Below are 12,831 nucleotides of genomic sequence, written 5' to 3'. Positions count from 1 at the left end.
GATCTGGGAACTCGGGTAATTGTTTTCCTTTCCTTTATGAAAGATTCCCCCCACCCCCCAGTCTCAAGGAGGGATCTATCTATTTCTCATGCTCTCACTTACCTTTCCTTCTTGTGTCCCTAGTCAGCCACGTTCTTCTTACAGCCTGGGCTGGGGACCAGGGCTCTTTCCTGCCGCATGGGGGCTTCTGGTGGGATGGTTTCTCGCTGCACTAGGACCCTCCTTCCCCAGTCATGTCACCCCCTGGAATGTGGCCCTCCAGGCCGCCACCTATTCAGCTCACGCCTACAAGCCACCCTTGCCTGCCCTCAGTCATGAGCCTGACCCTTGGGTTGATGGGCGGAGATAGTGGCCCTGCGGAAGGTGCTGAGGGCATGATATGCAAATGATGGGGTAGATATTTGGGGGGGGGGGCTCCCAATGCAATGAAGTGGGGAGTGGGTGGGGCTTGCAGGGGGTGTTAAGAAGGATGGGGTAGATATTTGGGGGGGGCTCCCGATGCAATGAAGTGGGGAGTGGGTGGGGCTTGCAGGGAGTGTTAAGAAGGATGGGGTAGATATTTGGGGGGGGGGCTCCCGATGCAATGAAGTGGGGAGTGGGTGGGGCTTGCAGGGGGTGTTAAGAAGGATGGGGTAGATATTTGGGGGGGGGCTCCCGATGCAATGAAGTGGGGAGTGGGTGGGGCTTGCAGGGAGTGTTAAGAAGGATGGGGTAGATATTTGGGGGGGGGGCTCCCGATGCAATGAAGTGGGGAGTGGGTGGGGCTTGCAGGGGGTGTTAAGAAGGATGGGGTAGATATTTGGGGGGGGCTCCCGATGCAATGAAGTGGGGAGTGGGTGGGGCTTGCAGGGGGTGTTAAGAAGGATGGGCAGCTCAAGGGATGTTGGGTGGCAGAGCTCTGAAAACAAGGAGAGGGTAGGCGGGGTCTGGGGCAGATATATGCAAATGAGGTTGTGGAGCTATGCAAATTAGAAGTGTGTGTGGGCGAGTTTGCAGATAAAGTCGCAGGGGGGCAAAGCTATGCCCAACAGGGGGTGGGCAGGGCTATGCAAATCAGGGCCCAGGTGGGCGGGGCTGCGAGCACTGCCCCTTTGACACCGAGGGCCACGCTATGCAAATCAATCCGTGGTGGGAGGGGCTTGGGACGTGTCTATTGAAATGAGCGGAGTGGGCGGGGCTGGCAGCCTTGCTGGTGGGGCTGGGGCAAGTAAGGGGGGGGGGGAATCGGTGGGCGGAGCTAGGAGCCGCGCCGCCGGTGCAGGGGGCGCGGCTATGCAAATACGGATCCGGGGCGGGACTTCGCATGGAGAGGAGTGGGCGGGCCCTATGCAGATGAGTGGGCGGGGCGGGCAGGGTCTCTCCCTCTCCCTGCCCAGCTGCAGCCAGAGGTGCCGGGCGGCTGCATCCGGCTCGCGCGCGGCATCCGCACCAGCTGCGGCTCGGGCTCCGCGGGCGAGCAGGGGCGGAGGCGCCGGCGGCGGCGCCGGGCAGCAGCGCCGGGCAGCAGCGCAGGATGGCGGAGCCGCCCGCCGCCCCCGGGTCCGAGGGCGAGGAGGGCCCGGTCCGCTTCGCCCGAAAGGGGGCCCTGAGGCAGAAGAACGTGCACGAGGTGAAGAACCACAAGTTCACGGCCCGGTTCTTCAAGCAGCCCACCTTCTGCAGCCACTGCACCGACTTCATCTGGTGAGTGCGCCCGGGGCCCCGGCGCCCGCCCGGCGTGCCGCTCGGGGGACCCCCCGCCGCACGCCGCGCCGTGCGCCGCTCGGGACCCCCGCAGCCGCCTGCACGCTTGTCTCGGGCCCCTCGCGGCCATGCGTCCCCGGGGGCTCTGCCTGCGTCCCTTGGCGCGCGCTGCCAGCCCCCTCGCTCCGTGCTCCCTGGGGGGAGCCCTGTCAGCGCCCCCCACGGCTGTGTGTCCCATGGGGGAACACCGGGGTCCCCTGCATGCATTGCCAGGGACCCCCGGCACCCCTTGGCTTATGTGCTCTCCTAGGGATCTGTCTGTATGACTCTGTGCCCCCTTGCACCCCTGTATAGACTCTGTGTATTCACCAGCTACGCCTGTCTCCCTGGGGCTCCTCCTTTGTGCACCCCAGGGCATGCCCAGCTCTCTGGGACATTCACTCTGCTCCTCCCTGGCACCTCACACAACAGGAAGGACCTGCTTTTTACCGGGTGCTCCCTTGTGTGCCCCCCCTTGCTTCCAGCTGGTAAATTCACTCCCTGCAGCTGGGGAGCAAGACTGTTAAACTAGAGCCTCCCCTCTCCCCAAATCCCACCCCCCTCTGCTTTCCTGGTGCACCCAGTCTTTCCCCAGGGGCAGGGCACAAATCCTCCAGAGGGTTGTTTCAGCAGCATTGAACCAGCTGCTGGGCACTTCCCAGCCTGTATCCCCAGGGGGGTGTTTGAATGTCCCTGTGGGGGAGCAGCTCTTTGGGAACAGGTTGCCAGCTGCTGTCACTCTCCTTCCAGCTCCAGATGTGTGGACCTGAGAGGCTGTCACTGGGGAAGCTCAACCCAGGGAGAAGGCGGGGGTGGGTGGGTTAGTGTGTGGGCTGATGCACTGAGGATGCTAATTGTGTGTGTCTTTCCCTTTGCAGGGGGTTTGGGAAGCAAGGATTCCAGTGTCAAGGTAGGTGCTTCACCTGTATTGCATTTCACCTTGTTGTGTGTGTGTCGGGGGGAGTCCCCTGTCAAACAGGCCTGAGTGTGTGTGTGAGATCTCTGCCATGGTCTGCTGTGGGTGTTGCAAACAGGGGAATCTCTAAGCCTCCTAAAGAGCATCTTTGAAGTTCTCAAATGTGGCTGGGAAAAGCCCTGTGGGAGCCTAGTGCTCAGGTTTTCACTGCGCTGATGTAAAGCCAGAGCAGCTCCCTGCCTGGTGGCTTGTGCCCTGCGGGGGCTCCCTGGGGGGCCAGGGCTTCCCTTCATGAGATGTGTGCAGAGCATATAAGACAAAGCTGGGAAAAACAAAACCAAGAGCCCCCTCTGGTTAAGTAGCTGTAAGGTACCGACAGATACTGACAAAAGCCAGGAAGTGTGGGTGGGTGGTGTGACTGGTGGGGAAGTGCAATGACAGTGTGTCAGCCCAAACTCTTTGCTTCCCTTTTTGGTTATTTCTGTCTGTTGGGGGTGGTGTGGGGCGCTTAATGGTTCCTTTTTGATAATAACTTTCATTGATGACTTAATTAAAGGTGAGTTTCCTCAACATGCTCCAGTGACTCCTCTCAGCTGTAGCTTTACTCAGACAGGGTAGGAGGGGGGACTCTGCAGCAACGAAGGATGGGTGTTACCTGCACCACCATCCAATGCAACCACATTGACCTAAGGCTGACCACTGCTTCGGAGTGTGTGCTGGGTGGAGAACAGACTTGCACTAGGTGGCTATTGATATCCCTGTTAGTGGATGGACAGCAGGTGTTTATCGTTATTATTGTGTTACACCTAGTGAGATCCTAGTCCATGATGGGAGCTCCTGTGTTAGGCAGCGTGCAAAGAGACTTAGTCTAAGTAAATGATATCTTGGCCGATGCCCTTTCCCCCGGACCCCTCCCAACAAGTCTCTTCCCCCCTGCAATCAGGTGGATATTAATGCAGAATATGTATTGGATAAAGGGATTGGCTTTACTCTTGGAGCTATTCCAGCCTAGCATGTAAATTACCACTTCAGGAATATTATTATTGAAAGCGGTGTGGGTTGCGGGTGGATGATGGAATCAGGAATCGAGTCAAAATTTATGCAGAAGCCACAGTCACAATGAAGTAGCTTAGTCATTTCCACTCCCCCCCCCCCCACCTTAATATCTAAGGGATTGGTCAATGCTTTTAAACTGAGTGCTAGTCATGTTTCGTCACTTGAAATATAGGTGAGGTCCAAGGAAAGCAGTGGAGATAGGTGAACTCACTTTTTATGTACGTAACCTACTATCCAAACGTGTGGCTCATTGTGAACTAGCTATCGGCTGTCTGGTTTTGGGATTATTGTTTAACTATGCAGCCCTGAGTTAAACTGCTTGGAAAATAAGGCTTTATAACAAACCAACAAACAAACCCCTTGACTCTAGGGTTATTATAATCAGAACTCTCCATGTTTTGATAATGCTGGGGATTTTTTGTGTTCAGGGATTTATGATGTGTCCTTATTACATGAAATCGGTTTAGCTTGATTTTATACTTGGTGGCTGGCAGTTGTCACTTTATTTTTGATCTTTATGCATGGAAATACTTAAATGTATTTAAGTAACATACGTGCACATACAATGTAACTAGGTATTGGCTGAGGCGGTTTGGTTCAGATCTGCATCAGGCTGGAGTTTTGTTTGAAGTCCAATCAGGGCTGTGATTTATTTTTTTAATGGCACTGAAATCTTGCTGTCGTGAAATCTTGTCCCCAAATATCCATTTTGACTGGTGGCTTTCTCTCAAGATCAGCCATTTTGCATGAGACTGAAGGCTCTGTGGAATGAAATCTCACAAGAACAGATAGTCTTGGCAGACTTCATCTGCATCAGAACCAGAAAATGAGCTCCGTCAGACTTTGAAAGTGACACAGAAACAAAACTCGAGGCATGAGATCACTATCTCAAGATTAGGAGAACTTGTGGCACCTTAGAGACTAACCAATTTATTTGAACATGAGCTTTCGTGCTCAAATAAATTGGTTAGTCTCTAAGGTGCCACAAGTACTCCTTTTCTTTTTGCGAATACAGACTAACACGGCTGCTACTTTGAAACCTATCTCAAGATTTGAACCCAGTCTGACACCTGTCTCTACAACACTTCTGGAAGCCAGGGAGTTTCAGAGGAGAGGTTTTATTATGGCCCATTTCTGGCCTATAACAAAGGTTCCAAAATACTGTAATAAGGCCAGTTCTAATGTCCCAATACACTTGATGGGATCATTGCAGAAACTCTCCTAGACGCTAGGGTTTTGGAGATCGTTCCCAATAAAATCTACTCGTAACAGCTTAACTCATGCTGCCTTTCATCCAGAGCTGCATAACATCTGCCACTTATATGACGGGTCTGTCTGTCTTAAACTAGCAAAACCAAAGAAACTCAGAGATCAGACTAAAGGCCTGGTCTGATGTTGTAGCCTTTGTGCCTGCTTTTCTCTGCTTGACAGAAAGTCGTAGGGGTGGGAGTCAAGGTCAGTGTCTCGCCAGGGATCTGTAGCCTTTGCTCTGAGGATTTGTACGTGGTTTTAGAGTCACTCATCAGGTTACTCCAGTGGAGTGTTTTGTGGCTTAGCCTTGCAGCAAGTGCTTCTCCCCCATCCCACACCTGGCATCGGTTATACCCAGCAGCGAAGTCGAGTTTACCCATTTCTCATTTGGGGAACATGAAGTTTAGGTTGAGTTCATTTACCCACTTCATTTTGCACCACTACACCACTGGCTAACTTCTGTGCTACCCATGGAATGTTACAATGTTTTTGCTGTGTGCCACGTCATGGCCAAAAGTGTCCACAGAATTATAACATAATTGAGAGTCAAAATCTAATAGAAAAGAGTCAGCTTGGACCATCCGATGTCCATGCAGAATCTCTTTCCTGCTGTGGTGTTTGCCGCATCCTGCCTGTGGTGCTCAGCTGCAGACAAATTTAAGATTTCTACAGTCTCTTTTGGAACCATTAGGAACTATTGAGCACTTGCTCCAAGGTTTAAGTTATATGGTTGTAACCAGTATTAAATTAGTCGGCAGTGTGGGGCACATAAAGAATGTCTCAGAGTTGCAAACGCACAGCAACTGACGTTCAAAAGTTACCGACAAACCCTTCTCCCCTGCACCCTACAGACTCCTGGGTGGGACCTCCAAAACATCTGGGGGTATGTCTGCACTGCACTACGCTTGCAGCTCCGAGTCTTGGAGCCTGACTCAATTGACTCGGGCTGGGGCTGCGGTGCTCAAAGTAGCAGTAAGAAAAAAAGGAGTACTTGTGGCACCTTAGAGACTAACAAATTTGCAGTGTGACATTACTGCTCAGGCTGCAGCCCCGGTGCTCTAAAATCCAGCGAAGGGGGAGTGTCTCAGAGCTCAGGCTCCAGCCCAAATGGGAACGTTTACACTGCTGTTTCTAGCTCCTGGGCTCTGAGACTTGGTGCCATAGGTTCTTCTTCACCTAAGTAATGCAGACGCACAAGTCCTGTTGACTCAATAGGATTTAGCCTCCTAAGTCACTTAGACATTCTTGAAAATCCCACCCCGGTCTGTAAAGGCTCCTCCTTGCCTTAATAAGCCACCCCCTGAGATATTTCAAGTTACGAGCATGAAGAAATCGTTGTTTTGTATTCGAGTAGCACTTAGAGGCTCCAAACAGATCACAGGCTTCACTTGGCAGGGCGCAGCATAAACATAAAATAGGCAGTGCCTGCCCCCAAATTGCTTCCCAAATCATTAAACTTCTATGGGATTTTAGTTTTTATGTCCCTTGCGAAAGTGTTTTGAGATCTGTGGATGAAAAATCTTCTCGGCAGTAGTAGAATTAAACTTAATGATTAAACTGCTGTAATTTAGTAACAGTGGAACTAATCTTTATCAGAGCCCAAACCTCTTCCACTATGTACACAATAAGTTTATAGAGACACAATCTATATAGAATATTTTTAGGTTAGAGATTGAAGGCATGGAATAACTTGATGTGCCATTTGCCTTTAGACCACTAATAGTCCACAGAAAGCTCCAGGAGGGGTTATAACTTCTCCCATGGCAGGAAGAAAGAACTGAGGATCCCAGGCCTACAATCATAGGGGCTAGTCCCTTTCCCCCCAGAGATGATCAGTATTAAATCTTGATCATCCCACCCTCTTACTTGTCAATCTGGTGCCAAATTGGTCATCTTGTTTCATGAGGCTAGGATAGTGCGTAACACTGGGGGTTTTGTTCATATTTGGCTCCCCCTCTAGTCAGGTGTCATAGGATACATGGTATTGGATTCAATAAATGGATTATTTTTAAATGGAAGAAACTATCCATAATGCAATTCTCGTTGACGGTGAGAGGCCTTTCATACTCTAAAAATTATTCCAGGTTGTATTGTTTTAGTATCAAGCACCAACTTTGACTCTATGAAGTTCTTTAACTTCATAAAGAATCTCCTGCAGTAGCTGAGAACTGAAGGGCAGTTCACGTCTATTGTATTCTATCTGGGTCTCATCTTGTCGGTGGCCATGCGTTGGGGCTTCATTGAGCTAGTGGCCTGGAGTGGAAAACCCTGTCCCAAAGAGTTGGCAGTCTTAGCTGACAAGACAAATGCAGGGTTGGAGAAAGGAAGGATTGTTATACCCTTCTTACAGATGGGGAACTGAGACCCAGAGGAATTCAGTGACTAGTCCAAGGTCAAATAGAGTTGAGGCAGAATCAGGAGTTTAATCTAGATCTCCTGATTCCTGGTCCAGAGTCTTCACCACAAACCCATCCTTTCCATCAGCATAGTTGTTGGGCGGTTGCTGTGATTAAGGGCTAAAATGGGGGAGAATTTAGTACTTTATTCTGACTTGGCTGCCCGGCATCTTTCTATTGTTGTGTCTAAGGACTTTGTTTTAGAAAGCAATCCAGTCTTAGATGAAATAAAATACTTGCTTTTTTATATGTGTCACACATCTGATGGAATCTGTCCTTTGTCACTTATTACTTCATTACTGTCGTAGGCCTTCCAGTCGGGAGCTCTATCCCTTGTGCCCTTAGGAATAGCTTTTTCTTATGTGAGATGTCCATGCCAGAACGAGTTTCCATTTAGTTCAGTTTCCTTTCTCGTAGGCATAGGTGCCTTACAATAAATCGCTGTTGAGGTTTTAAGAGTCTCCATTTATTCAATACAAATTCAATTCAGGTTTAATATTTTACCCACCTATTTTTTATTCCATTGTTTAGGAGACTTTAGGAAACTTGACTAAAGTATATGTGTTTCCCATTTCTAAACTGCTTTCTTCTGCTTGTACCTGCTGAAAGAGGTGTTCATTTGTGCCCTGCTTTCTTTCTAGGGCATCTACAACAATTAGCTTAATTAAATTGGTTAGTCTCTAAGGTGCCACAAGTACTCCTTTTCTTTTTGTAGTAATTTGAATGATTAAGATACCATGAATTCCACACTAATTGCTGGTCTCTCTCTCATGTACCTTAAACTTGTTGAGCAACTTCTCCCTTCAGATTGAAGAATGCAGCTTTCATTAGCCGGTAGGAGTCTTGCATACATGCTCTATCCAAGAACAGAACTCGGCCCATAGATTCTTATGAGCTAATGATAACACTCAATGTATGTTGAGAAATAGACATACTAGGAAATGTAGTTGTCCCTGGGGGACTATGGATGTGTTTGGAGCTGCTGGATATGAACAAAGTTCAGTTTATGTATAAGCGAAGAAAAGATACAGACGGAACTCTTTGAGCATCATAAGGATCTGTCATCGCTGAAAGGTATGAAGGCTTTAATGTGGCCTTGAGTGTGGCTTTTTTTAGTACTTTGAGTTCCCGCTGCTTCTTACAAAGTTCTAAAATGGAGTTCTTTCCATGCTGTGAGAACATGGAAGAGGATAGAGCAGAGACGCGTGGTGGTGGTGTGGGGGAAATGAGCTTACCATTGGTTTATTGACCAAGGGAGACAATCATGTATGGTCTTTAATGGTTAGTGGCATTGCCTTCTGGGGATTCCTGATTGAATGTTTTGATCGTGGTAACATTAAGGGCATTGGTGGAGGTAGTGGTAGACTGCAGCCTGGGAGATCTGATCTGCAAGTGGCTGACATTAAGTTCCTTTTTTTTTTTTTTTTTTAATTTTGGCTAAAGGCAGGTGTATTTAGGCATCTAAGTTAGGGTCTTATTTTTGAAAATTTTGGCCAGGCGTTTTCCAGTGGGATGGGGTTCTGCTAGTGAAGCCAAGCTTCTCTTCTAATGATCGTCTGCTCACCTCAAGCAAGGCAAAGTTGTCCGTGCCTTGCCGAGGACAGTGAGCCCCTGCCCCTTGATTGGAGTTCTTAGGCTCTACCACAGCACAAATAACTGTTGTGGTAAACCCAGGACAAACAGCTACAAAGGGGAGGGAGAGTAATTAGTCCCAGGGGGTTAAAAGGCCCCTCCCTATCCACTGAGGAGAGAGAACCATGGGGGCAATAAGGTTCAGCCGGAAAAGGGGTTGCTAGGGAATCAATTAGGTTCAGCTGACTCCAACTACTTGAGACCTTTTTAAACCCTCCTCTGGGTGGTAGGAGGGGGAGAGTGAGGGGAGTAGGGAAGCTGCTAGTAGGCTGTTTGCAGCAAGACATCAGAACTTCCCCATAGGGAGGCTGCACTCACTCCCCAGAAGGGAAGGAAAACAAGCACAAGGGGGCTGACTGAGGAGAGGAGTAGCAGGACCCTGGGACCTATAAGGATTCACCTTGCCCCAATCCTGAGTCTCCAAGGCTAAAAAGGACTGAGCCTGCTGAGGCGAACAAGGTATTTTGCCACACTGTGTGGAGATGGAAAAACCAGGCACCTTTTGTAGAATTAACCTGTAATCAGGCTTTACAGAAATTGCCTTCTTACTATAGAAACTTGAGAGTATGATCTTTGTTCCTTTTCAGTTAAAAAACCCTGGTGTTGGGGGGGGAAAAGGGCTGGTTTGAAAGCCCTGGAGAACGAAGTCTCTGTTTATACTGAGAACTCCTATGGCCTGAGCAGTGGCGGTCTGTTTTTCTCCACATCTGTTTAGCTAACATGCCTCAACTCTGGCTTGAAGAGAACTGTTGGTTCCTGTGGCCCATTCAAGCCTTGGCGAACAGGAGTGCCAGTGGCTCTGGAATGAGGGCATGTGTCCTCTAGGAACGGGACTTGCTAACAGCTGTTTTGTTGCCAGCCGACATGGAGCCGTGTTTCTGTGTCTGCGGACCCAGGCAAGAACCAAACCACTGCCCTAGAGGTGAAGAGCCAGACAGTGGGACTCACTCACATGTGGATGTTAAATAACTTGCTCCTGTTACTGCTTGCAGCCTTTTGAATGTACAGAGCAATTGGGAAGGATTTTTGGAAAGAAGAATCTTGATTCTTTTAAATACAACAAAGTGCCTTATTTACTCTTGGAGGCTTAGCTCATATGCAGCAATTTTTGTATTTCTTTATGACTTTATCTGACTCTATAATTAGGCTGGCTGAGGTGTGTTCACCAAGTATTTCATTTAGACTGAAGTTTGGAAACAAAATATTCACTCGTCTTACAATTCAGCTTTCTCATTTTGGCTTCAGTTTTCAAACTCAACACTTGGTTCAAAACATAAGGATTTATTTAGAGAGAAATACTTGCTTTGAAGGTATCTGACTTTAAAACCCACCCTTTCCTTCCCCCACTCCTTTGCTGCCCTCTAAACGGAAGTGAAACCTGTCGTACATTCTAAAGTTGCAAATCATTCCGATGCTACATTCTGTCTTGTTTCTGTCATCATTCGCTTCATGTAGCTACTCAAAATGTGTCTTTATTGTCTGCAAGTGAGAAATAAAACAAAACAAACTCCAGTCATTGAGTTGTCTCAAAACTAGTAATTTAGTGGTATACTGGAGAAATGTTAGTCATCCTACAGACTAATTAAAAATGGTACTACAATTACTTTTGCAACACAAATGATGTTAATTATGTAATGCTGCAGACATTGGAAACATCATTTTGAAGAATGTTTGGATGCCTCTGGGGTGGAACAATTCCTAATATACTTTACTATTGCAAGAAGGAACTGTGCTTGCATACAAGGAACCCAACTCTTTTTGTTGCTAGAACTGGTGCAATTGAGCAGGTAGAACCAGAAAGGGGAAGTTGGTTTAGTTCTCTGCTTGTTTCTCCAGATGGTTAGTTTTGCAGAATTTTGATTAAAAGTATGTTTGACAGACACAAAAGAAGAAGATGCACCCTCTGAGTTTAGGTCTAGTAGTGAGGCCTCCTCCAGAGTCTGCTTTAAAGCAGGAGGCAAGTGGCGATGGTTCCTTCTCATTCTCCCCTATCTTGCTCTGGATTTCCCCCACCCCCCCTATTTGCCTTCAAGATTCATTTAGCATGTTTTGGAATGGGGAGGGAATTCTGGAACTTCAAGAATCTGCAGATGCCTTGTAGAAATGTTCTATTTGTTGCAGCATATATCACTTGGGTACATTAAGAGGCTGTGACTTAATTAGCACCTTTCTTCTTACAAGTGCACAAAAATCCATTAAGTTCATCAGGGAAATCTATTTTTTCCCCATTGCAATTAACGTCGATGGATTTTCCTTTCTAGTCTCCTGAGAGAGGATAGCTGCCACCCTTTTTTAAAAAAATATATTTTAGCTACAGTAATCGGGTACTCCTGTTAGAAAGGAGCAGTAATGGGGCCTGATATGAAGCCCACGGAATATCATCTGTTTCTTTGCCTTCTGCTGCTCCTTCAGGGGTATTTTACCATTCCCCGAACCATCCCCAATAGCGGAGTATGATCACTAGTTTTGTGATTAAATTCTTCTATAGTAACGAATTCTGGTGGAGGGATAATCCAATGGTTGAGCCTTAAATGAGACCTTGATCAACAAATATTTGTATAATAGGCTGTTTTTCCTTACGTCTCAAGGTTTGTGCCCCTGTCCCCTTTTCCTCTCAGAGCTGGTCAGTTTTCTGACTAAACGACTTCTTGTCAGAAAAATACAAACGTGTTGAAACAAAACTCTTCAAGGGGAAGGATCAGTTTTGATGAAACTCTCCTCGGGAAACATTTCTCAATTCCAGGATGGAATTTCATAGAATCATAGAATATCAGGGTTGGAAGGGACCTCAGGAGGCCATCTAGTCCAACCCCCTGCTCAAAGCAGGACCAATCCCCAACTAAATCATCCCAGCCAGGGCTTTGTCAAGCCTGACCTTAAAAACTTCTAAGGAAGGAGATTCCACCACCTCCCTAGGTAATGCATTCCAGTGTTTCACCACCCTCCTAGTGAAAAAGTTTTTTCCTAATATCCAACCTAAACCTCCCCCATTGCAACTTGAGACCATTTCAAGAGAGTCTCCAGAGCCTGGCGGTTAGGGGACTCACCGGCGTGTGGGAGGCCTGGGTTCAAGTCCCTGTGCGGAATCTGCTTCCAGTCCCTGCTCAAAATCAGTTGGAGTAGTGCCTTGAAGCTGGGTCTCCCACATCCCAGTGAGTCCCCCAAACCACCAGGCTGTTTTGCAGTGGGTCTCTCTGTGTTTTTTCAACCAGAATGGGAGAACTCTGGAAATCTCAAATTTTTGTGGGACAGAAAAACCATTTCACGCCCAGCTCTGGTGCTCAGCATCATGTGATCATACAGACTCCTGTCATGTGTCAAGGAATGGGAGCAGGGACATGAAGTAGCATCTTACAACCTTTAGGGGTCAGTTTGTTCTCCCTGTTGAACAGGGAAAGCCAGAACCCTAGTCTCCAGGTGAGGTGAAGTTAATACTTCTGAAAACATGTGTTCGCACGTGCACAGCACCTGATCTTGGAAAAGTAGAGTATTACATCTCTTTGCACACACAGTTTTGCACTAGCTGTGGGTGCATGGGTTAACATTTAGTCATCCAACTTACTGTGCCAGGAAATCGAGTAGCTATAATCTGAGGCCCTGATCTTGCAATCTGATCTGGGTGGGTGGACCTTGTTAGACAGTGAAGGTCTGTGGGGCTCCACAAGGGTATAAGGGTTTACCTGTGTAGATCAGATGTCAGGACTGGTGCTTAATTGCAGATGCAGAAGTGGAGGCTGGGCTGTATGCCTTCTTAAAACCAGGCTCAAATTCGTTTGGGATCTTCATGGAAGTTAGAATTAGAAAAGATCCATTGGGGAATCTGGTCCAGTCTTGCCATTCTCCCAGACAGTCAGGACA

General features: G+C 47.9%; 1 protein-coding gene across 2 annotated transcripts in view; it reads left to right on the top strand.

Annotated features, from left to right (window-relative positions):
• Window positions 1-1,513: 1,513 nt before the first annotated feature.
• Window positions 1,514-12,831, top strand: part of PRKCB (protein kinase C beta) — a 244,914-nt gene continuing 233,596 nt past the window's right edge. For both annotated transcript variants that reach the window (XM_077828614.1, XM_077828613.1), the window contains exons 1-2: window positions 1,514-1,683; window positions 2,601-2,632. In XM_077828614.1, the coding sequence (XP_077684740.1) occupies window positions 1,514-1,683; window positions 2,601-2,632 (202 nt within the window). The remainder of the gene's footprint in view (window positions 1,684-2,600; window positions 2,633-12,831) is intronic.

This window comes from Eretmochelys imbricata, chromosome 10 (genome assembly GCF_965152235.1).
Source record: "Eretmochelys imbricata isolate rEreImb1 chromosome 10, rEreImb1.hap1, whole genome shotgun sequence".
NCBI lineage: Eukaryota > Metazoa > Chordata > Testudines > Cheloniidae > Eretmochelys > Eretmochelys imbricata.
The sequence above is the reverse complement of the archived record's forward strand: the minus strand, read 5'-3'. Positions and strand labels throughout refer to the sequence as shown.